The 23,368-nt window shown below is 49.6% G+C and overlaps 2 protein-coding genes across 2 annotated transcripts in view; one reads left to right on the plus strand and one right to left on the minus strand.

Annotated features, from left to right (window-relative positions):
* The first annotated feature begins 952 nt into the window (after positions 1-952).
* On the plus strand, positions 953-3,912 carry LOC144127941 (ADP,ATP carrier protein-like). The gene is made up of 2 exons (XM_077660957.1): positions 953-1,181; positions 2,765-3,912. Exons 1-2 carry the CDS (start codon positions 1,025-1,027, stop codon positions 3,505-3,507), a joined length of 900 nt encoding a protein of 299 aa, XP_077517083.1. The 5' UTR covers positions 953-1,024; the 3' UTR covers positions 3,508-3,912.
* The window catches only part of LOC144127939 (U1 small nuclear ribonucleoprotein 70 kDa-like), a 63,454-nt gene continuing 43,744 nt past the window's right edge, over positions 3,659-23,368 (minus strand). Inside the window, exons 9-10 of the mRNA XM_077660955.1 lie at positions 16,842-16,961; positions 3,659-7,939 (exon numbers count right to left, since the gene is read on the minus strand). Of these exons, the coding sequence (XP_077517081.1) occupies positions 7,444-7,939; positions 16,842-16,961 (616 nt within the window). The 3' untranslated portion in view covers positions 3,659-7,443. The remainder of the gene's footprint in view (positions 7,940-16,841; positions 16,962-23,368) is intronic.

Raw genomic sequence — 23,368 nt, forward strand, 5'->3', positions numbered from 1 at the left:
GAACGTTAACTAGGCTTTCTAGCGATACGGGTTCGGCTCTTTACTTTTGCTGTCAGTTGAAAACATACCTATCATGCTCTATGCAGCGGCAGCACGAAACGCACAGAAATCAATTTCACGGAGTAAGCTGCTGTTTGACTGGCCAGTGATTATTGATAAGCTCGGCGTGATGCGTATGTTCTGCAGGCGTGTGAACACACCTGAAGGAAGGAAAAAAAAAATCTCTTATTCACGCTGCACAACCCGAACGAAAAGCCCTTTGCTTTTGGATGTAGATTTTACAAGAGCCAAAAATCACGGGCAGATATCTCGCCCCACTCTCGGATCTTTGCATGTGTAAGAGTTCATTATAACGGCTCACAACAAACACAACCGGCAGTGATTTCGTGCTTACTGAGCAGACGTATCGTGGTCAGGAAGCAGCAGGCATAAGGAATGCGTGCTCTCGCGCGCAGTAACCTCACTCCGAAGCAGAAACTGCCGAAACGACGCACGTCTCGGCACTTTTCGAATCTCGCGCCGTGCACGAAGAAATATCCGCCCGCACTACGCGGCTGAGGTGCGACGCCGGGCGGCACGCCGATTCGCGCGAACGCTGACATGCCACAGATCATAATTCGTGCCTTTTCTTTGCAGGACTCCGAATAGGCGACGCAAAAGAATAAGCTCGGACGTTGCAGACACACGCTTGCACATCGCTGGATCGCGGACAGACAGCCCGTATCGCTGACGTCACCAGGCGATCGAGGAGCTGACGCACACCAGAAGCGCAGCATCAATGTTCTTTGGGGACCGATTGGTTGAAAGTAAGTTAAATTTTTTTTAAAAGAAAACTAACTAAAATTATTTTACAATTTTTCCAATTTTTTTCAGCGTGTGTTCGTGAAGTAATATTTTTTTTGCACGTTTTTTAAAAATTGCAGTCTCGGACCAAAAGGGCACGTCCGATAAAAGTGGAGAGCCCCCCACCGCCTGATCCTCTGCTCCGGTGCCATCGAAGAAAGCAGGCAGGAAGGACACAAGCATGGCTTTCGATCCGGTTTCATTCGCTAAGGATTTCATCGCCGGTGGCGTCGCCGCGGCCATCTCTAAGACGGCCGTCGCGCCCATCGAGCGCGTCAAGCTTCTGCTACAAGTGCAACATGCCTCCCAACAGATCACCGAAGCCCAGCGTTACAAAGGTGAGCCGGAATCGTGGCCCTTCCGGCCTAGCACTGACCTACAAAAAGGGGGACCCGGCGAGGCCGCCATCTTGAATCGCGTGCGCAGCCACTTCGGCCCCTCGAGGCCTTTTGACATTTTTGCAGACTGTTCACGTCGCCTACTCGAGTTCCCGCGACGGTCAAATATACAGAAATATGAGCGGAATGGCTTTCGGGTAAGTGTTACGGCGGCTGTCGACGTAGAAAGTGAGTGCCAACGCCGGCCGCCGTACGAATGAATGACCTTTGCTGGTGACCGGCGGAATTTCCCTAGGGTGGCCCTTGTGCAGATGTAACTTCGCTTACGAGCCTTGGCCGTGAAGCCATGTTTCGTGCGAGATGGAAAATTTCGACGATTATTCGACTACTGCTATTTCGTTAGTCGAAGGCCAGTGCGGTGTTCTGTGCATGTGCAACTGCCCTCTCCGCTTCCCCCTCCTCGAAATGTCTTGCCGAAGCAGCCGATTTCCTCGTGACCGCGTAGGCTTAATCGGTGTACGACGCACACCGTTCTATAAAAGCTAGCGTTGCCCAGTGCATTTGCTGCATTAGGAGGTAGCCTCGAAAGGGTCGTTTGCTGCACCTTTGACCTTGGGTGCGATGGCCGTGCCATACAATGGGTCGTGGCCAAAGTCTACCCGCATTTGTTAAGGCGAAAGCAAAATAGAACTCGGACAGAGCGTACTTGTTGCCGGCCGGGAAGCTGAATTTTGGGCTGCTGGTCGCCGATAACGAATTGCATGATTCCGCGCCTGTCATTCATTTGAACTGTCAGGCGCTTCGTCATCGGTTCTCTGCGATCTCGTCTGCGAGGACGTTTTGATGCTCTTGACCAGGCCTTGGAAAGTTTGCTGTTTGCCATGCCATCATTTTTTAGCTCCGCTTGATCGCTCCGGCGTCTGCGAATGCTTCTGAGCAGTGGTCGTTGAATTTTTACGGCTGGCATTGGGTTCGAGTGTGCCTATCTGCTAGTAAGAACTGTTGGTAATTGTGGCCGCATTAATTTTGCCTACGGTCCGGAAAGAAATATAGCTCCATATTACCCAAATTGCCGCATGTTCCATAAGGCTGCAATTTGGGCAAGGCTGTCTGTACTAACATGCACTGTTTGAGCTGTGAAGCATGTTGCATTGTCCGCAGCACATGCATTTTCCTATGAACTGCATTGAAAAGGCCACAAATGTGAAACATCTCGATTATTGTGGTCGGGTGCACGTCCGGCCTAATTGTGGTTGTGAAAATTTGATTGGCATATCGCCTGGGTGCTACGATTCGAGTTTTTGCCACCTTTGTGTGGAGCATTGACGCGGAGTAATTTCAGTTCTTGCATCTGAACTGAGAGAGCAGCCCGAGAAAGGATGTCCAAGGTAGCTGGTGTTCCCTAGTATTTTCAACTTGTTTTTCCCCCTCCTTTGCACTGCTCCGGCAACTCGGGTACAGAGCATTTACAGCTGCTGGTGACCAGCCCACTCCTTTTATTGTGTGTAGCTCTGGAAGAGCAGCATGTCAAGCATGCAACCGCTCGAGCTGGGTGCTGACTGTTTGTGCGACTTCCTTTGCAGGCATGGTCGACTGCTTCGTCCGTATCCCCAAGGAACAGGGCTTCCTGAGCTTCTGGCGTGGCAACATGGCCAACGTCATCAGATACTTCCCCACCCAAGCACTCAACTTCGCGTTCAAGGACAAGTACAAGCAGATATTCCTTGGGGGCGTCGACAAAAAGACCCAGTTCTGGCGCTACTTCGCCGGAAACCTGGCCTCCGGAGGCGCAGCTGGTGCAACCTCTCTGTGCTTTGTCTACCCGCTGGACTTCGCCCGAACCCGGCTCGCCGCCGACATTGGCAAGGGCGCTGGTCAGCGGGAGTTCACTGGTCTTGGCAACTGCCTCACTAAGATCTTCAAGTCCGATGGCCTTATGGGACTGTACCGTGGCTTCAACGTGTCTGTGCAGGGCATCATCATCTACCGGGCAGCCTATTTTGGCTTCTTCGACACAGCCAAGGGCATGTTGCCCGACCCCAAGAACACTCCCATCGTCATCTCTTGGCTCATTGCGCAGACTGTCACCACAGTGGCTGGCATCATGTCCTACCCCTTCGATACTGTCCGGAGGCGGATGATGATGCAGAGTGGCCGGGCCAAGAGTGACCTCATGTACAAGAACACTCTCCACTGCTGGGGCAAGATCTACAAGACTGAAGGTGGCGCCGCTTTCTTCAAGGGAGCTTTCTCCAACGTTCTCCGTGGCACCGGAGGCGCGCTGGTCCTGGTCCTCTACGATGAGATCAAGGCCTTCATCTTCTAGGGACCACACCACGCGTGGGAAGGAAAAAAAAAAGGACTCTTGAGAGCAGACAGTGGAAACATGCTTTGCCGAGGCTTTGCCCCCACAGACTTCTTGTTGTTATTGCAGTTTGTTCGATCCCCTGTTTACATTTTTCTTCTAATTTTTGTTGAACTATGTAGCCTCCGCCTGTGTCTGACCTGTGGCATGTCTTTGGGGAAGTGGACTGCCGTACTCAAGATGCTTGTTCTCCTCACCAATTGGCATGTAACTGAATTCAGCACACATTCCACGTGTCCACCGCTAATTTAAATGGGGATGACAGCAGAGAGCACCAATCGCAGGGGAGTCTTGGGGTGGCGAGGATTGCTGTTTCTGAGCAGTTTTTGAAGCTAGAGCAAGTAATAAAGGAGTAGAAAAGACATACTTTATTCTCTTGTCAATTACTGCAGTGCGAGTAGAGGACTGCAGCTGTCCAGCAGGCAGTTATGCTTACTTCATTAGCTGTGATGGTGCTGAAAATTGTTTTAGTTTGACAGTGCAACTTGCATTTTCCATGGCTGTGAGAGCACTAACATATTCCGGTGGTAACCGATCCGTGTAGTGCTTAAAATGCTTTCCTTAAATGTCGTACATGCAACATGTTTTGTCCAACTGGTCATTTTGACCTCTGCAAAGCATTCAAGCACTTGGGACACTTGCATGTTATGGCAGGTTTTGTCTAACCATGGACTGAATGCTTGGGGCATTTTGACTCGTGCCACCTATGTTGTGGCAGGTTATGCTTAGGTGCTGTGGGACTTTGTTCCCTATGGGGCCAAGTCGCTTCTTTCTACTTATGGTGCAGTTTGCCACCTTTGTCTGCAGCATTCACATGGAATAATTTGGCACTGGGATGCAAAATTTCTGTCAATATTGCAATTGAAACCAGCATATGCATAGTGAAATGGCATTAGGAAGTTTCTGAGGATAAGGTGCCACAGCTAGAATAGCATTAATTGGGAGTGGCCTTAGTCCTGCACTGCATGGAGGCTGATGTGGTATGCAAGGAATGAGTTTATTCATACATAACGCATGTCTGCACAGAACTGATGAATGGCTTTTCTTCCAAAATGTACGCAGGGTCTTCACGAGAGGTGATAGTGAAGCTAAATGGGGAGATGTGCATACTGAAGTCTTTATTACCAAAAAGAAAATTTTCACGCTGTTGAACAGAGTGACATGCAAAGGCACTTGGTTTCGAATTGGCTCGACTATTGCCTAAACATTGCCTGAACTTTCTCTCCAAATTTGGTCTACTATCGCCTAGACATTTTCCTCAATTTCTTTTAAACCTTCATACCATGCGACCTTCCCCTAGCCACACCGTATCAGTCATGTCATCTTGAAGGTCAAGCCTGCAGAGACCCATAGGCTTTTTCAGGATTGCTAGTGAAGTGGTACGAGACATAGGTAGCGAGGAGGAAACCGCTTTTATTGGCTGTCTTTAGACTCCTAGGCAATCGATGGCAAATGTGACTATAGCTCGCTGTGGGTCCTCGTGGAGTCCGCCAACCACAGGGCCGAGGTAGGGAGTTGGGGGCTCGGATAATTGGGGAGGCGGGAGTGGCTGGGCAAGAGAAGAGTGCAATGTGGCTGAGAGGTGCGACGTGGTTTTCCACCAACTACAGGTGCAAGCGGGCAGAGCTCAAATTGGCACTGGCGTGGTCACTTTGCAACGAGAAGACCAGATTTCGGGCCGCTATGGATCATGCAGTCCATAACAGTCGTGTTTGTACGAACGCACCAATTGCCTACTTGCAATGCAGAGTAGACAGCGCTGTGCGTGATCCCATGAAGGTGCAGTGGGTGTTTGCAGCGACCAGTTTAACTCTCCATGGATGGCTCGTGCATTTTGAACACTATTTTTGGTAAATCTTCCCTTCCATGGAACATGGGTGTGTGGGTGCAGGAGTAGCCAGAAGGGTGGTTCTGCAAGCCCAGAGGGGTGGCATTCCACTCGCTACACAGTTGGTGACATTATGAGAACAGCTTACCGCACATGCAATATCACGAAGACCCATAGGCCGCGCTGCACAGGTGATGCCACTTACTCCAGTTGAGAGGACTGAGGCCATCCATGCAGTCTACTGGTTGGTTGGGCGGTCGACTACACACAACGCTTATTGCTAGGGTGGCCATGTCAGTACGGACATTCGGTGCGCCAAATGTTTCACGCGTGTGACATTCACCTTTTTGATGGCCGATGGCGACAGGAGCATGTAGTTTCAGGCCATCTGCTGTTCTTGCCTGTTTTTGTGAATGCTGCAGGGCAAGGGTTAAGTTACCAGGTCAAAGGATACGGGGTACCGAATTATACTGCAACGCGGTGGGTACTCCGCGTGAGCACAGTATGCATCTGTGGCACATTAAATGCCGCCCATGTTGTTCTCTGTACAAAGTGGCAGGCAAGCCCATTGCCATGCTACACAGCTGCATCCCAGGTCACATACCACTAAAACGAAGAAATGCAAGGCCTCTTCGACTCTGTTACAAGGTTCAACTATTCAAAAGGTTTGGCCAAAGACGACCATGGTCCATATTCTGTACTGTCGACCAAGTGTGGCGGTCCATCTTGGTATGTGCCGAACGGTTAAAGGCTCAAGTGCCTCAGAGCGGTGATGGTTGCACGACAGCAACAAGAGCAATACTTCCCTTTGTTTATAACTTGCGCTATAAATACAACTGAAACAGGCACTTGGGAGTTGGCTAGTGGGAGTTTCTATGCAACCAATGAAATCGTACTTCAGTGAAAATACAGGCTGGCTCGTATGTATGCCATCCCTTTCTCACGAATGTTGACATTTAAGAGGCAGTTCAAGAACACAGGCTTGTTTCAAGGGAGATCTTGCAGCAGAATCTGAAGCAGGCTGTGTGAGTGGTCAAGCAGCTAGAGTTCGAAATGTACTAACAGGAAAAGTAAACTGACCACGGAAGCTGACTAAAAAAAATTTAATTGCTTGAAAGCTAATATAGCAGAAATGGTTTACTCTGTCAGTACATGCTAGGCATGGTACACCGCACTTGTCCAGTCAGTGATTTCCTCAACACATTGCTTAAGCGCCCTACTATAAGGATTTAATGTCACCTTCATGGCCTATTAATGTTTCCAGCTGACAGTACTTCACAGCGACAGGCCGGCACACTTTTTTTTTCCCCAATTCTTTTTTCTTAGTCCCACCATAGTATCAGTACTTCACAGTGGTGTGGAAAGAACAGAAGCAGCACGCTACGGTCAAAGAAAACACCTGCGGAGCTTTGCACCATCAACAATTTATTCAGGCTTTTTTGATATCACTGTCAGACAACGATGCAGAACAAAGCACTGCACAGTGCATTCACTTAAGAATCGGTCCCTGGAGCTCTCTCTGTTCAAACACCTCCTGTGACAAAGACTTACCTCACAACTGAGGCTCCCTACTTACCAACCCTCCAGGTCCTAGATGATTATGAGAATGAGATATGGCGATTCCCCTACTACACGGCTGCAAGAACACCCTCGTGCCATACGACTGGCACAATAGCTGCGCAGCTATGCGGGCTGATCTCAAAGCACCGTCCAAGAATGGTCTGGATGTGTGACCAGCATCCATCCCATAAAGGATCTCCGCTCTCAGTGGAATCATGCCATTTTGTTTTCAACAGAACTGCTGCGATGCAAAATTATGAAAAGGGGGGGGGGAACAAGTATGCGTGGAATGATGGTGACAATGTTGAGCGATGACTGGCAAGGGGACGCAGCAGATGACAAAAAGGAATAGCGCTTGTAGGGCCAGGCACGTGAAGCGCTACCATCTTCCGGAAGCCCATCCAACGGAGGCTTTCTGCCCCTATCACACCTGAAGTGTGAGCCACCAGTCCGTGCTGTCCGCGAATCCGTTGCCCCCCGGCTCCCAATGAAGGCGGCTGTACAACGCCTCAGTTGTACTCTTCGGCCCCCCGTTCCGTCTTGAAGGACGACTGGCTCTCGCTGTTGTACCCGCCCATGCCGCTGCTGTCGGCGCCGTAGTCCTCGGCGTTTCCGCCGGCCGACTCATAGCCGCCGCCCGGGGCTGCCCTGCCATCGGATGCGTAGCCGTCCTGCGGCAGCTCGCCGGGCTCCTGCTTAATGTCGACGCCGCCGCGTTCGGCTCCATTGCGCTCGCGCCGCCGTTTGTGCTCCCGGCTCCGGCTGCGGCTCCTGCGGCGCTTGCGCTCCCGGCTACGGCTGCGACGGCGCTTCTCACGCTCCACGGGCACGTCGCCTCCGCCATCCTCAGGCAGCCGGTCACTGCCCCGCTCCGGACGCTCGCCCCGGTCCGAGCGGTCTCGCCGCTCCGGGCGCTCCCGGTCGCGGTCGGACCTCTCCCGCTCCGGACGCTCCCGGTCCGGCCGGTCCGGCCGATCCCGCCGCCGCTCACGGCGGTCGTCTTTGCTGCAGGGAGAGCATTGCAGGGTCATCGTGAATAGTGCGACAGAATTCCATGGCCCTATATCCCAATTACTAAACTCCTCATGGCCACCCGAGGCAAACACCAACAAAAGCACACAGGTAACAAACATGACTTGAGCAGCATAACACACTCTCCTGCTCCTGCACCATGTTGCCGACTCTGTCAAGTCTTGAGATATCTGACAATGCCCTTGGTTTTGTTGGATATGTTACCACCCAAGAAGCTCATTTTGACTAATGGCAACAGTAATTAAACCAAATCTGGCCTTAGTCTTTCACAACTAATCCACTTTCTGTGCCAAAAGATGCGACTCTCTCATATAAAGAAACACCAAGATTCGCTACAGCGTGAATAAAAAGCCTCCTACAGCTTTCAGCGACAGGTGGTATGGAACGTTTGGGACAAGGACAGTGACCACAGAAATGTACACCCGCCAATTCTCAAGTCTCTTGCCTTCTTTGACTCTGGTAGGTCTAAGCTGCACCAACTTCCCCCCAATTTTTTTTTACAGGTACATAAAACACTATTAGTTACCATTATCCAACCTATGAAACACTGCAGAAAGGCTTGTCTTAACCCCTTACTGCACAGCGTATCATTTACGATAGGTATATTTTTCTTGTCCCAAGTAATCGTGAATGGCAAGAAAGGAAGTCTTGCTTATTAAAGGGCCATAGAAAGGGGTGTTTAAGCTTGGCTTTAAAATACTTGCACTATGTAGAGTACAGGCCACCGAGCGTGCATGCCGCGTACGAGACCTCTAAAGCTAGCGGGAAATTTACAATACATTTTTCAAAATTGCCGCTTTCACACCTCGCTGCGATGCGCAGTGCCGGGCTTTCGTGCGAAATCCTGGCATACGACGTCACGTCGTGCAAATGACATCAGCAGCCAGGGGTTATCATTGGTTCACAGCGCCAAATTCTTTCAGACGTCACGCGTCCAGCCCAGTGAGTGGGCCCGGCGGAGGAGCGCCGCCGTTTTGGCGTGCGAGAGGAGGGGGAAAGAAAGGCACGAAGATGTGGGAGTTCAAATTTTGTCTGCATATAACTCAGCTTCCACAAGATGCATTAAAATAATTCTTCCTTGGGGATAATTATGAACCGTGGTCTTTTAACATCCCAGACATATTGAACCTTTATTGAGACCCCCTTTCAGGGTCCCTTTAAGTATCAGTGCACACTGTATGGAACCATGCCTGCAGCAACTTAACCCCTGAAAGAATTTTTTCTAGTCATTTTTTTCAAATGTACGGGGAGGTAGCGCTTCGTGTTTCTAGTGAAAAATCGATGGATAAAAATGATTCTTTATTACAGCTAGAGGAACTGTTAAAAAAAAAACACTTAGATCATTAAATAGCTCTTTGTCGTTCTGTTACAGCATCTGCAGTGCGACAATTCTACAGACTGCGTTGAGAGAGAGGTATATTTATTCGCATATCACATATGATACAGCATGCAGTTATAGGAAATTTTGCCACTCTATGGCATTTTATAATTTTAGCGGCAGAAAGTATATTCCCTGCAGTAGAATTACTTTTATACTTTTTCCGCTTCCAGATTTCGTTAAGGTGGATAGAATGGGGAGGTGTGAAGCCCGCGGCGCTTTACCTCGGCCGCACGTGACCCCTCTGCGCACCGATGCCGCCAGGGGGAATGTGGCGCTGCTACTAGCGGCATGGTAAGCCCAGCCTGGCTCAGCCGCGTTGGCCTTGCACACGCCGTAGCAGTTGTCAGTTCAGTTCATTTCGTCGCCTGTATTGGAGTGTCTGTAGCAGCGTTTTTCATGGGAGGGCGAGATGCCTCCAACAGCAAAAAAGAAGACAGGGCGTTGATGTTTTTTGCCTGGGTGTGACACGGGATACAGAAAAACATCAGAAAAAGTCTCTTTGTTCCATGCCCCTGCCTGCCAAGAAATGTTTGCCAAGTGGTCTCAAGCGATCCCAAGGGCCGACAAGGCGGAGGAGAACTCTGCAGTTTGCGAAAAACACTTAGACTCACGATACATAGCCAACATTTTTTAGCTGGGCTTGTGGGTCAGACTTATTGGAATGTAGAAAGCGTCTAGAATAAACAGAAATGTAACACATGCTATCGGCGTGCTGTGTGACGGTACATAACGCATTGCATGACATTCTCTCAGCATGAGCACCCTGGTCTTTCACGCTAGCTCAAACTGATCACCATGGTTTGCTCTTTCTGTTGCCTCTAGGTTTGTCGTTCGTGACTTCAAGGCACATTATTAATGAACCTGAGATCTTGATACCGCGTTCCACTCCCGCCCTCTTAGAAGACGCAGTACCTGCTGTATTTCTATGCACCGCATACAGACAGCCTAGCTAACCCTAAACATATCCCTTCCAGGTGCCTACTAAATCTGCTGAGAGGAAAAAATCTTTTTTTTTTTTAATAAACCACAATAAGTAGACCAAGCAGAACAGAAGTGTAAAAAATTGCACAAGGTTTTTCACATTTGAGCTCATTTTATTCGCATCCACATGTGGATGTAGCGCCTCAAAGCTGCTACATGAACGTAAACACTGCAACATTTTCTTGCCCTGTACTGACTGTTAGACATGAATACAGCAAAACCTCGTTGATACGTTCCCGGTTCATATGACCAAAATCTACTACGTTTAAATTTTCGACAAACTGTGGTCGTATAATACATTTATTAACCAGCCGCACATGTGCAAACATACAAGTGGGCGAAACGAGAGGGCACGCGACATGTTTTTTGCGGCAGTCGCCCGTCGTGGTGGCTCTGCAGTGCCTCGGTGCAACGAGGCAAAGCACCACCACCACCACAACCAAGAACAAAAATATAAAAACCGCGCACTAGCATTCGCGACGGCCGTTTCTGCAGGGATGGGGTATGAAGAAGAGAAACGCTGAAGTTTCTTCGCAGTGCATAAGGGAAAGGAGGCGAAGCTTCAGTGAACTACAGCGATGCACATATATACGAATGGGCCGGGTCTGGGAAACGCAGCTTAAGGGCACAGGGTAAGCCCTTTACTTCCCATGCATTTTAGGCCATGTTGAGGTACATGTTTCTCACTAACTAATAACAGTAGCCTAATAATACATATATCATTGTTTGCCAAATTTTGTGCTCTTTTTACTGAACTAGAATATTTGAAATGTGTTGAAAATTCGATTTTTAATAAAATTTTTTCCGGTAGTACACAAATCTGGCCTTTCTTTGCGCATTTCAAAATTCATAACAGAATAACTGCTCAGTGAAATTGCTTAATTCTAGTTCAGTAGTTGGCAACACTTATGTAGATGATTGCGAAAAAAATCAGCCGTCTGTCTTGAAAGGCATTGGAAATAATGGTACCTTTGTAAGAAAAAACACTGTTTTGAGATAATAGAGCGTAAAGAGAAAAAAGATGTGAAAAACCATTTTTTATTCGCAGAAACGCCTCCACAGTAATTGGTTTAATAGTCCCCTGCTTCAGAGTCACTGTCGCTGTCATTTTTTCGCTTTTCGGCTTGTCGTTTTGACTGTCGGGCCTCTTTTGTAAGCTGTCGTGTTGCTCGGTCCGCAAAGTACATGCGCTTATGGTCAGCTTCCCTCAGCCACTTGATGGTGTTGCTCCCTGGGTTCAATCCACACGCCTTCAAAACGTTGGCCCGTGTGATGCTACCATCATTAAATGAAAGAACAGCATCCAGTGTTGCCATCTGTAGGGTCCGCAGCCTAACAAACACATTCTTTGGCGCGCATTCCCAAACAACATGGTTGAACGACTGATTTGCATTTTGAGTTCGCCCATGCAGGCACTTCTCTAGGAGCTCAGCCTTCGATAGCTCCCTATAAATGGGTTTGATAGCCTCCAAGACAGATGCAGGCAAACTCTCCTTGTGGAAAAATGGCTTGCCCTCTGACTGACTTCTGTTGAAGGCACACCACGTATCAGGTCCCTTTGGGCAAAGTACATGGCATGGGTCATCGTCTGTGGCCGATAAGTGGAAGAAGGTTGCCCAAACGGCCTTTCGCATTTCATCCAGGTTTCCTACATTTCTTCTGATGGCCAAACCATAGTACGTCTGGAGCTTGTCTCTTACTGCATCAGTCAGTCGGCCTCGGCCCGAGAGGCTCTTTCCATCAGAGAGTTTTCCTGCTTTGTTTCCTTTTTTTAGCCTTCGTAACCTTGTGCCCATCCTTTTTTGCACGTGCCCTATGCACTCAACCTTGGATATTTCAACGGAATCACCATATGGCATTTGTGCCTTCACAGCCATAAAAGCCTTGCTGTCACCATCCCCAAGGTATTTGACGTATCGAACGCCGTGAAGCTCCTCACTCCTGCCGAAAATTTTCAGTGCTCTTGCGACTTCCATTCCACCGCTGGTGCCTTGGTAGTTGCTTTGGCACACCTCTCTATGAGGGGGGTCACTGTTTGTACCCTTGATGCTGCACTTTGGACAACGTTTAGACAAAACCTCCACATCCAGCACTTTCCCAGAGTCTACACTGGTCGCAGAGACTATGCCGTTATTGGAAGTATGGCCTCGCTTCTGCCAGCTTCCATCAAGAGCAACTGCGATGTCTTTATCCCCCTCATTCAGCTGCACAGCTTCGTCAGCTGCCCTTTTCATCGACTCCTGAGCAGCAGCTTCGATGTGATCTAGAAGCTCTTGATTGTATTTCGCAAACTTTGTCGGCGGCTTAGGAAGGTTTAGCATAGCACAGGGTATATTTCCTGCAGCCATTCCCTTACCAATGGACCTCAAGGCATACACTAACCTGAGGTTGGCTTCATAGAGGCCAGAAGTAGTTTTCTTCGACGTCTCAAATCGTTGTGCGGCACTACACACTTCACAGTTCAAACTGTAAACGCTTGCAACACCTACCCGTTTTGTCACAATTTCGATGAGCTCAACACTTCCACCGCACTCTCTGCACACACAAATCTGTGTAATTGCGGCACAAATGCCGTCCATGTCCATTAAGGCATATTGGCTGCTGCTCTGTAGCACATCCTCTTCCTGGAAGCACAGAGAAAATCTTGAAAGCTTCGATGTCGAGGAGCTGGCGCGTTCGGCGTTCGGGATCTCATTCTGTCGTGGACATCCTTTTGCTTTTTCACGATGAGCGTAGCGGTTGCCGTGAAATTCACGCCTGACGAAGGCCTTCTTTGCCCTGGGCATCTCAACTTATCAGCAGCAACCAACACCGGCACAATTTACAATACTGATCGGAAGGGATAGCACTCGGACGCAGCTGCATGAAGGTTGCAGAAACGTGGAAAAAACGTGCAAAGCGTCTCAGGATTGTCTTGGCTAAAAAAGAGGAGCTGTACAGTAGTTGCCAGACAATTTTTTATATGTAGCTGATTTTAGACAAGTTTTGAAATCAGGTGGTGGACTTTTCGGTTGAAAAAATTGACGTTAATCCTGAAAGGGGGCGTGGCCGCTCACTACTTGGTTTCGGAAAAAGCGTTTTTCAGCCGTAAATATGGCTTTTTGAGGAAAGTGCGATCATGGAACATGTGTAGAAAGAATTGAACTTCTAAAGTTCCAAAAGAAAAAAAAACGTTTTTTTTCTAATTTTACCTTACCCTGTGCCCTTAAAAAGCAACAACACTGCGACAATCAGCTGCCGCGGTGGCTTTCCCACAGTACTTGGGTGCAAAGGGGCGAAGCATCCGAAAATGACAAGGAAGAGATTCTGGCTACTTTCGTCACCACTGTCGCCAGACCGAATGCATTGCGAATTTTCTTCCACGCTAGAGACAGCGCAAACGCGGACTGAATTCAGCGAGTACTGGAATAGGATCTCTTCAGCTCTTGTGCCAAGAAATGTCAATCGACATTTTTATAAAGTGAAATTTTCAATAAGCGTCTTTTTTACCTCATTCAACAGTTTTCTCAGATAATACTTTTTCTTTTCTCCGCAATAAAAAAAACGTATCAAAGAGGTTTTACTGTAAATATTTTGCTGTGAGAATACATGGTTCTGACAATTATCCTTTAGTTCATGACCTATGAAAGATAAAAGCGGTCGTTCTGCCATGACAGGCAGAGGAAAATTCCGCATTTCTGGCACTGAACTTGGCTCTTGAATGTGCAGCATTCATGCCTGCATCTCTGTGCAATTGGAGTGTTCAGAAGTTGGGGCTAATGGTTGCCTCCATCAAAGCCAGTGCTTAAAGTCTGGCTCCACTGAAGGGGATCTCTGGTGATTTGAGCCCAGGTATAGAGAGAGAAAGCGACTTGCGGCCTGTATTCATCATTAACAGCCTGACTGCGCCCACTGCAGGGCAAAGACCTCTCCCATGTCTCTCCAATTAACCTTGTCCTTTGGCAGCCGGGCCCACCGTATGCCCGCAAACTTCTTAACCTCATCCGCCCACCTAACTTACTGCCGCACACTGCTACGCTTGCCGTATCTTGGAATCCACTTCATTACCCTTAAGGACCAGCGGTTATCTTGCCTTCGCATTACATGCCCTGCCCAAGCCCATTTCTTCCTCTTGATTTCAACTAGGATATCATTAACCCGCGTTTGTTCCCTCACCCACTCTGCCCACTTCCGGTCTCTTAACGTTACATCTATCATTTTTCTTTCCATAGCTTGCTGCGTTGTCCTTAACTTGAGCTGAACCCTTTTCGTTAGCTTCCATGTTTCTGCCCCGTAGGTGAGCACCGGTAAGATACAGCTGTTGTACAATTTTCTCTTGAGGGAAATTGGTAAACTGCCACTCATGATCTGAGAGAACCTGCCATACGCGCTCCACCCCATTCTTATCCTTCTAGATATTTCCCTTTCATGATCCGGATCAGTAGTCACTACCTGCCTTAAGTGGACATATTTCTTTACCGGTTTCAGCCCCTCGCTGCCAATCGTAAACTGCAGTTCCCTCGCTAGACTGTTGAACACTACTTTGATTTTCTGCAAGTTAATTTTTAGACCCACCGTTCTGCTTTGCCTGTCCAACTCATTGATCGTGCTTCACAGTTCACCTGAGTGACTCAACAAGGCAATGTCATCAGCGAATCGCAGATTATTTAGGTATTCTCCATCAACTCTTATCCTTAACTGTTCCGAATTCAGGCCTCGGAATACCTCCTGTAAGCCGGTGGTGAATAGCATTGGTGAGATCGTGTCTGACGCCCTTCCTTATTGGAATTTTGCTGCTGACTTTATGGAGGACTATGGTAGCTATGCAGTTGCTATAGACCTCTTCCAGTATTTTCACATAAGGCACTTCTACACCCTGTTTCCGCAATGCCTGCATGACTGCTGAGGTTTCCACCGAGTCAAATGCTTTTTCGTAATCAATGAAAGCTACGTACAGAAGGAAGAAATCATTTTTAAAGGTCGTTGTTTGCTCAATTTATGTCACAGACCTGAAACAAACGATCCCCATGCACTACCAGTGTGCTCGTTATTATGTAGCCTTTGAGCTGAGTGGCCAACTCTGGACTGACTCGTTGTGTGAGGACATGGGTTTCCATTTTTTCGTCCACCTCTTGTGTAGTGCTGCAAACTTTGTATTTTTCTCCATCTCGGCCTTTAGAAAACATGTTAATGATTCCTGCTAAAAACCACAGCGAGATTTTCAAAACGATCAAGAAAGAATCTTCCAACCACCACTGACAAGAAGAATAAAAAATGGCTGCTTGCTTTGGATTCACGCAGTCTCTACATTATAGCACAGGGGGTGTCTAGATCCTTTGTCAATATTGGTGGAGGGATCTAATACTCCCGAGACCCCCCCTAACTTTTATAAGCACTGATTCATAGTGCGCTGTGCTTGTCGGCAGCTGCTCCGCATTGTGAGGGTTGTTTGCAAGCATCTATGGGCCCCAATTGCTCAGTCGGTCGCACTTCTTTGGAGGTGCTTTTCCATCGGCTATTTTCATGGAAAATGTTTCGGCAGTGGAGCTGTCCAACTTTCTCTTTGTGGAAGCATGGTTTTTACACACCTGTAAGCCCATATCGTACCACTTGCCCCAAAAGATGGCACACAGAGGCCAGAGAATGCCACTTTGATACTTTCGGCATTAAGGTGCCATGTTCCTGTTTGTGGATGCACCACTGTGAATGTCTACCGCAGCCCGTGGCGCGCTCGGCGAACTTGGCAAAGCACCAAGACGTTGTGTGCTGTAAGCTAATGCTTAAACATTTGCATTACACACTCGTCACCGCCCTGTGTGTTTTTTTAACCTCGAGTACAAAACGCGCACCTGACCTTCAGGGCCGGTGTTCGGCATGTTCGCTTTATCTGGCCGCGATTGGCCGGCACCGCCGGCTACCACAAAATTGCCGGATCGCGTAAAAGTGAACGATGCTAAACACCAGCGGCACGAATGCGTCTGACCCTGTGCATTTGTTGATACGGACTGAGATATGATATGAATTATCGACCCTTGCAAAAAAAATCTGTTGAAACTGTTTTCCCGCATAATGACCCCCCCCCCCCCCCCCCCCCCCCCCCTCCACACACCCCACAATGATGTCAACTTTTGTGGAAAAAAAAAAAGTAGGTTCATTACGCAAATACATACAGTATTTCCTCTAACTGCCACCTCCTCGCAACCCTATGAGATCAAGTGACAGAGTGTGCAGTTTGTGCTTTACATTACAGTTATCACAGCTTTTCCTTTTCCCAAAACCATCTCCCCCACTAGGCACTGTCAGGCCTTTTCAAAAGGAACCCGTAAGGCAGTACCACAGTCGTTGCAAGAAGGTTTTTGCACCAACTACCAAAGCCAGTATGATCGAGTTCCAACAGCTGTTGCTTTAGAGCATCCTATGCATCACAAAAGGGGCCCCCCAAAAGTACAAATGATGACTTTTGCAGAAGGCCCCACTTTGTGATAAGAGGCGCAATGCAAGAGCCTTAGCACTAGCTACAATGCGAACACTCACCTGCTTCGATGCCTTCGCTCACGATCTCGGCTGCGGCTGCGCCGCCGTTCCCGCTCTCTCTCAGGAGCTCGTACCATCCGCTCGTCACGCTCCCGAACATCTCGGCCATCCCTGTCACCCCTGTGGGCAAAACGCATTCATGCACGTCACTACAATCTCCTTCCAGTACGGAACTAACGAAACTTCAGCCTAAGCCGCTGTCAAAGCATGAAGGATGACGTGCTTTCTGCAACATATGCACTCTCCGAAGCTGCTGCCATTGCTACCAATCTGCACGAAAAGAAGACTGCTGGAAAGTTCCTGCTGTAACTGCCTTGAAACAATTTTTTAACAAGAGAGCCACCACACGCTGCAGGCATTTCACAAAGCCTCACAGGTTGAACAAGTCATTTTAAAGCAGCAGTTTTAAGGGTTCCTTCTGCAGAAAATCCAGTGGCATCTGCTGTGGTTGAAAAAACAAAAAACAAAAACATATTGGTTGAAAAGGTGGCTATGTCACTCGCGAAGCGGAAAATTTGAGTGATTTAAACACTAGAGAACTGGTGATTAGAAGGTCGTAACATGACTCAAATGTCCTTAGGGCATGTATGTATATAAAGTACACCTCAGACCATTTATAACGTAACCGCTTATAATGCAGGAGCGCATTATATGCGGCTTTTTGTGAAACCGCTTTGCTTCCCATAGAGTTCAATGTATTGTCGTATCACTTAATACGCGGCTGCGCGTAACCGAAGACAGTGTATAGTGCAGGTTCTGGAAAGCCTGGCGGCCCGCGTACCGGCGGGCGGGAGGAGCGTGCTTCCCAAATTGCGCAAGAAGGGGGCAACAGGCGGGGCGGGGGAGCGTTGTCAGAAGGCAAGGCTGAAGGCAGGACAGGATAAAAAAAAAAAAAAGAAGTCGCAAAGCGGGCGTTTTTCCTCTCACTCTTCCACAGCGGCTCCATTGAGCACACTGACTGAACAAATCTTGAAAGCACGTGATGGCACGGCCAGACGAGCATACTGGAGCGGCGGAGGCAGCGAGGCGACTGCGTGGCATGACGCTGCAATCGCTGCTCGTACCACGCGCTCGTGCGGCAGCATCTTGTCACGCCTGAGCCCATGAGCGAGACGTGTCATTGTTGCATGTAGCGAAAAGTTGACAACATAGGCAAGTCAGCTGACAAAGTGAGCAAGTTCCGATGAAGTCTGCTCCTCTGAAAGCCAGGAAATGGCAAGCTCTCGAAACCAAGCAGAGCATTGTTAGGGACGTCGAGAGCGGTTTGAAAAAGGCTACTGTGGCAAAAAAGCATGGTGTCGCCGATGCTATTGTGTCTGCCATTTGGAGGAACAGCGACAAGATGCGACAACAGATGGAGGAAGAGTCCCCGTCACTTGCAAGGAAGTAGGTTTGTGCATCGAAGTAAGAAGATATCGCCGCTTTGTTTGCACAGTTTCGCAAGGTCCGGGCCCAGAGCGTTCTTCCTGTGAGTGGCTCGATACTGCAAGTCAAGGCCAGGTGGCTTGCAAAATTTTGGGGCATGATGGTTTCAACCCACTGAACGGTTCTTTCAGCGGTTCAAGGATCATCATCACCGACCCCGATGGCATTTTGTATGAAGTAGCTGCCACACATGAAGACATCGTGGGAGCAGTGCGTGGTCGCGATGAGCCTCTATCCGAGGATGAGGCCGACGAAAACAGTGAAAATGCAGCAGAAGTTTCGTACTAAGACGCACTCGACTGTTGCAACAAACTGCACCTCTAGTGCACTCAAGAGAAACCTGAGCGAGCAAGCGCTCAAGTGCCTCACTGGTTTCGAAGATGTCATTAGCAACGCAGCTAAGTCACAGCAAGACTAAAATTACGTCGTTCTGTCGTTCACTATTCACTATGACGCTTCGACAAAAAGGTCAAATAAACTTCTTTGTTGCCTGTGATTGCAGTGTTGTGCACCTGATGCATTGTCAGGTGCACTTTGAAAGGTAGGCTGGCCATTCTGAAAACGCAAATGCATGAAAAAGCTACGTTTTGGTTACAGTGGAGTACCGCTTATATTGCGGACTTTCCCAGACTCCCGCGGTATGTGTTATAAGCGGTCTATGCTCTAAATGAATTGCACTGAAAAGTTGGGGTAATTACTCTGGAATCAAACCCCTGACCCTTAGGTTGCAAGTCAAACACGCTACCCATAGGCAACGCAGGCATGTTCGTATAGCTTGGTTAAGGAGGCGGTCCCACTCTGACGGTGAACGGAAAAGGTTTTTGGTGATATTTGCGCGTCGACTGTACCTCGCTTGTTAGCTTCACAAATTTTCGCCGCTTTCAAAAGATGCACGTGGCTTAATGACAGTTGCAAACTTGTTTCAACTGTAAAAGAAAACGCAAAGATGAAAAATGGCAGTTGAGCTCAACTTGCCTCAGGAAATGCAAAATTGTAGAAAACCTATGGCACCTAGAGAAAAATCTTTCGAGATATTTTGAGATCTGATGCTATTGAGCATGGGTAAGCATTTAGAAAAATGTGTACAGGTTAGTTTATTAGCCACGCATGTTTGAAAAACGTAGAAAACAGAACAATGCAATCTGCAATAACTTTTGAGATATGCATTGTCCTGCGGTGACTTTTTGCACAGTTTGAGATTGTGTAATTGTCCTTCCTTTCTGACAATATCATTCATCTGCCTCATTTAATTTAAAAGTTGTTCCTGATCAAATTTAGCATTTTTTCGAAATAGTTGTAAACAAAATGCTAATACTGTTCAGGTAACAAGCGCTTGGCAATGCTGAGATTTTGCGCGAAGAAACTTAATACCTCACTCTACATGGCTGAGCATCACCTTTACTCTACGGCTTTCGGAGAATGTACACTGCATAGTTGATTTTAGCTACCTTTTTCGTTGTGCTTATGAAGGGCACAAGCTCTTGAAACATTCTGCGGCTTCTTTTTTTCTGGTAAATACACTCTTAAAATATCGGGCTCTCATTTCTTTAATCAACTTGTCACAATTATCAACTACAAAGTCCACAAGATACAAACAATAATGGCAATAACGCAGCGACATGCGATAAATGTGGTAAGTAGCGCCATCTACATTATAGTGCACGTGTACTAAATGGTCACAGTTCAGAAAAATGACGAGTGTGGCGCTGCCAAACAGCTAAAGTTAGCTAAAATCGGAAGGTGTTCACGAGCATACCGGAGATGTACTACCAGAGGAGTATACCAGTTTACCAACCCTCTTGCGCATGCGCAGTGGCATTGTTGGGGTGAGGCGGAGCCACTGCGCGTGTGCAGCCGGCGTCCGGTAAACCGGTATACGTCTCCAGTGGTACGTCTCCGGTATGCTAAAAACGCCTGATGTCTCAACGATGTTTGCACGTTGCCCTCCATTTTGCCCTCTGTACTGTGTGTTGAACATGTGTTGAACTTCCAAGCAGATTTCCGCCATATTGCTTTGCTGGATTGCTTTTTCACATGATGCTAGGAAACGCATTCTCGACGTCGTCTTATTTTTTGAGGACAGCTTTGGCATTGCTAAAGAGACAGGAAAGGAAAGGTGACAGGCTTTTGCTTTGTGCCGGCGGTTGTTCCACTGTTCCGGCTAGCGGTGTTGAGGGGAAGTTGGAGAGCGCTCGATTCGCCTGCACTCGCTGCACCAGTTCGGCAAAGTTCTGAGGCTGTGCCGCGAGTGTGTAGTGCTACCTCCGGCAGTTCGAGCGCAGTTTGGCACTGTCTGCTTCCAAAACGGATGGTCGAGTGCATGCCTGGTCTTCTGCTAGCCTTGGCGAAGCCAATGAATTGCAGCTAGCTGTTTACAGCCTGCATCAGCGGCTGCCAACATCTCGTACCTCATGAAGGAATGTTCAAACAGCACATCACAATAAAATGTTGCCATGAACCAGGCTCGATGCGTGCATGTGCACCTCGTGATGTCTTTGCTTTTTACAGTGGTGTCAATTACGCGTAGCTGTTTCTTTGAAGAACTCGAGCAGCGTTCTAGCTTGTCGACGAGTGGAATTACTTGAGTCTCCGCCGTTTATCACAACGCGCAAACCATCATCTACCTCCATGGTGGCTGCAGCTGCACTATTTCGGCACTTACCACCGAGAAGGTGCGCAGTTTTTCTGAACTAGACTCTGTGGGGACCTGCCCTGCAGCCCCCCGAGTTTGCTTTCCCGCGAGGCACCGTGCAGCGGTGGTCTCACCTCGAGGCTGAGCGCAATCCCTTGTGAGTTACATTAACTGGCAAGAGAGGGTGCCAGCATCGCTGCGCGGAGACTGCCAAAGCCCGCGCGCGGGAGAGGGGTTTCGGCTGGGATCGTCGGGCGCGACCGGACGTGCCGCTCGCGGCTCCGCTCTTCGCCAGCGGGGCGAAGAAGCGACGGGGAGACAGGCTCCCGTACTCGTCCCGTCCGGCCTGCGGAGTTTATATCCCTTGCCCTAGCGCGGGCGAACATTCGCTCGGAACCTTGCTGGTGAGTCGGACGACCTCGATTCATTAGCGTACCTTGTTGCTAGCTGGCAATAAATGCCTGTTTGTGTCAGCCAATGTGGCGTTCCTTTGTTCCCCCAGAGCAAGGCCCGCCGTGGTCGGCGAGCGCTCGGTAGCGTACGCGATCATGGGGTGGGGTCCGGGCGGCTTTGAACCGTGTCAGCCGCGATTGAGTGGGGAGAACGTATTTATCTCCCCAAATCAACCCCACATCTGGCAGCCCAACGTGGGGCCTGCTCTTGGAACATTGGACGACTGTCGGTTCGGTTCGGGGAACGCTCCTTGTCCGGACTTGACAAGTGCTAGGCCTAGAGTGAATTTTGATCGCTAGGACCTGCGGCATGCTTTCTTGAGTGCGAGTATTGCGCTGCAGCATGTTTGAACTTTTCGACATGCTCAGCACATTTTCCCCTGGAGTTTCTTCGTGAGAATCACTTGGTCCGCATCGAGGGAGCGCGAGGCCTAGCGCCCACGGAGTCGCCGAGCCCGAAGCGAGTGAGTATGGAAGCCGCGTGGGTGGTCCGAGTTTCTGTATATATTTTCTCTACTGTCTCTTTTTCGACTCTGGGAGTCGCGGCTCTGGGAGCCGGGTGGCCTGGGGCCACGGGTGCCGCTACGAGCTCGCTGGTATTGCAGCTCGGCACCGGGCGCTCCGACACCGTCCGATACGGTGGGCGCCGACCGCTCAGAAGCTGCTTTGAGCAGTGAGCGGGGTAGGACCACCCCACAAAGCTGACATCTCCTCGCGGCTGCGCGCACATAACCCGTTTCGGGTCTTTGTTGTGGTCACGGTCGTTGTCGGAGCGGTAGTTAGGCCTGAGGCTTTTCGGAGCTGCCTGCACCACGTTAAAAGAGACGCGACCACCGGATCGTGTCGTTGAGAGGGGGCGCACTTTGCTGCCCACCCGTTTTTTTTTTTTGTAACCTCACACGAACTGAGCAGCCTCGTTCAACTCAAGAAAGGGCTTTGTTCACTCGAACTTTGCGTTTGCACAGCCGCCGACACGTTTTGTTAGCGAGTTAGGCATTGTGCCACGAGGCCCTTGCGGATGCAGTTTCCCCTCCCGTGACCTACGTTAAAGGCACGCTGAGAGCGTTTCGGCAATTTTGCAGATCCGGTGGAGCCACCCAGGCTTGCTGATCGGTGCACATCGTCTCGCTGCCACCTGCTTCGACGGAGCGGCCTGTATCCTGTTCGCCGCATCCATCCGGGGCAGCTGTGACGGGACCAGTCAGCAGTCACCTCCGGCTGCTGCTGCCCTGGCGACTACTGCAGGATCCTGGCCTGCAGTTTTCCCACCGGCCTTCGATTCGCGGCCCTGCGGACACGGTAGTCCGCGGGCCATATGAGTCGTCCCAGCGGAGACCTTCACGCCGCCTTCGGACGCTGTCGGCGTGACCTCCGCTGCAAGACGTGCCTCAAGGACATGAAGACCAGGAGACTCCTCCATAGCATGTACCTTCAGGTGCGTCGGTCTATTTAAGGTTGGGGGGATGTGGGGACCTGCCCTGCAGCCCCCTGAGTTTGCTTTCCCGCGAGGCACCGTGCAACGGCGGTCTCACCTCGAGGCTGAGCGCAATCCCTTGCGAGTTACATTAACTGGCAAGAGAGGGCGCCAGCATCGCTGTGCGGAGACTGCCAAAGCTCGTGCGCGGGAGAGGGGTTTCGGCTGGGATCGTCGGGCGCGACCGGACGTGCCGCTCGCGGCTCCGCTCTTTGCCGGCGTGGCGAAGAAGCGACGGGGAGACAGGCTCCCGTACTCGTCCTGTCCGGCCTGCGGAGTTTATATCCCTTGCCCTAGCGCAGGCGAACATTCGCTCGGAACCTTGCTGGTGAGTCGGACGACCTCGATTCATTAGCGTACCTTGTTGCTAGCTGGCAATAAATGCCTGTTTGTGTCAGCCAATGTGGCGTTCCTTTGTTCCCCCAGAGCAAGGCCCGCCGTGGTCGGCGAGCGCTCGGTAGCGTACGCGGTCACGGGGTGGGGTCCGGGCAGCTTTGAACCATGTCAGCCGCGATTGAGCGGGGAGAACGTACTTATCTCCCCA

The sequence above is a fragment of the Amblyomma americanum genome, chromosome 4 (assembly GCF_052857255.1).
Source record: "Amblyomma americanum isolate KBUSLIRL-KWMA chromosome 4, ASM5285725v1, whole genome shotgun sequence".
NCBI lineage: Eukaryota > Metazoa > Arthropoda > Arachnida > Ixodida > Ixodidae > Amblyomma > Amblyomma americanum.

What these genes read in the sequence shown, in the direction of transcription:
- LOC144127941 (XM_077660957.1), top strand. Translation starts at nt 1,025, where the DNA reads ATGGCTTTCGATCCGGTTTCATTCGCTAAGGATTTCATCGCCGGTGGC. An exon ending in CGAAGCCCAGCGTTACAAAG is followed by an intron (nt 1,182 to 2,764) that starts GTGAGCCGGAAT and finishes CTTCCTTTGCAG; the next exon opens with GCATGGTCGACTGCTTCGTC.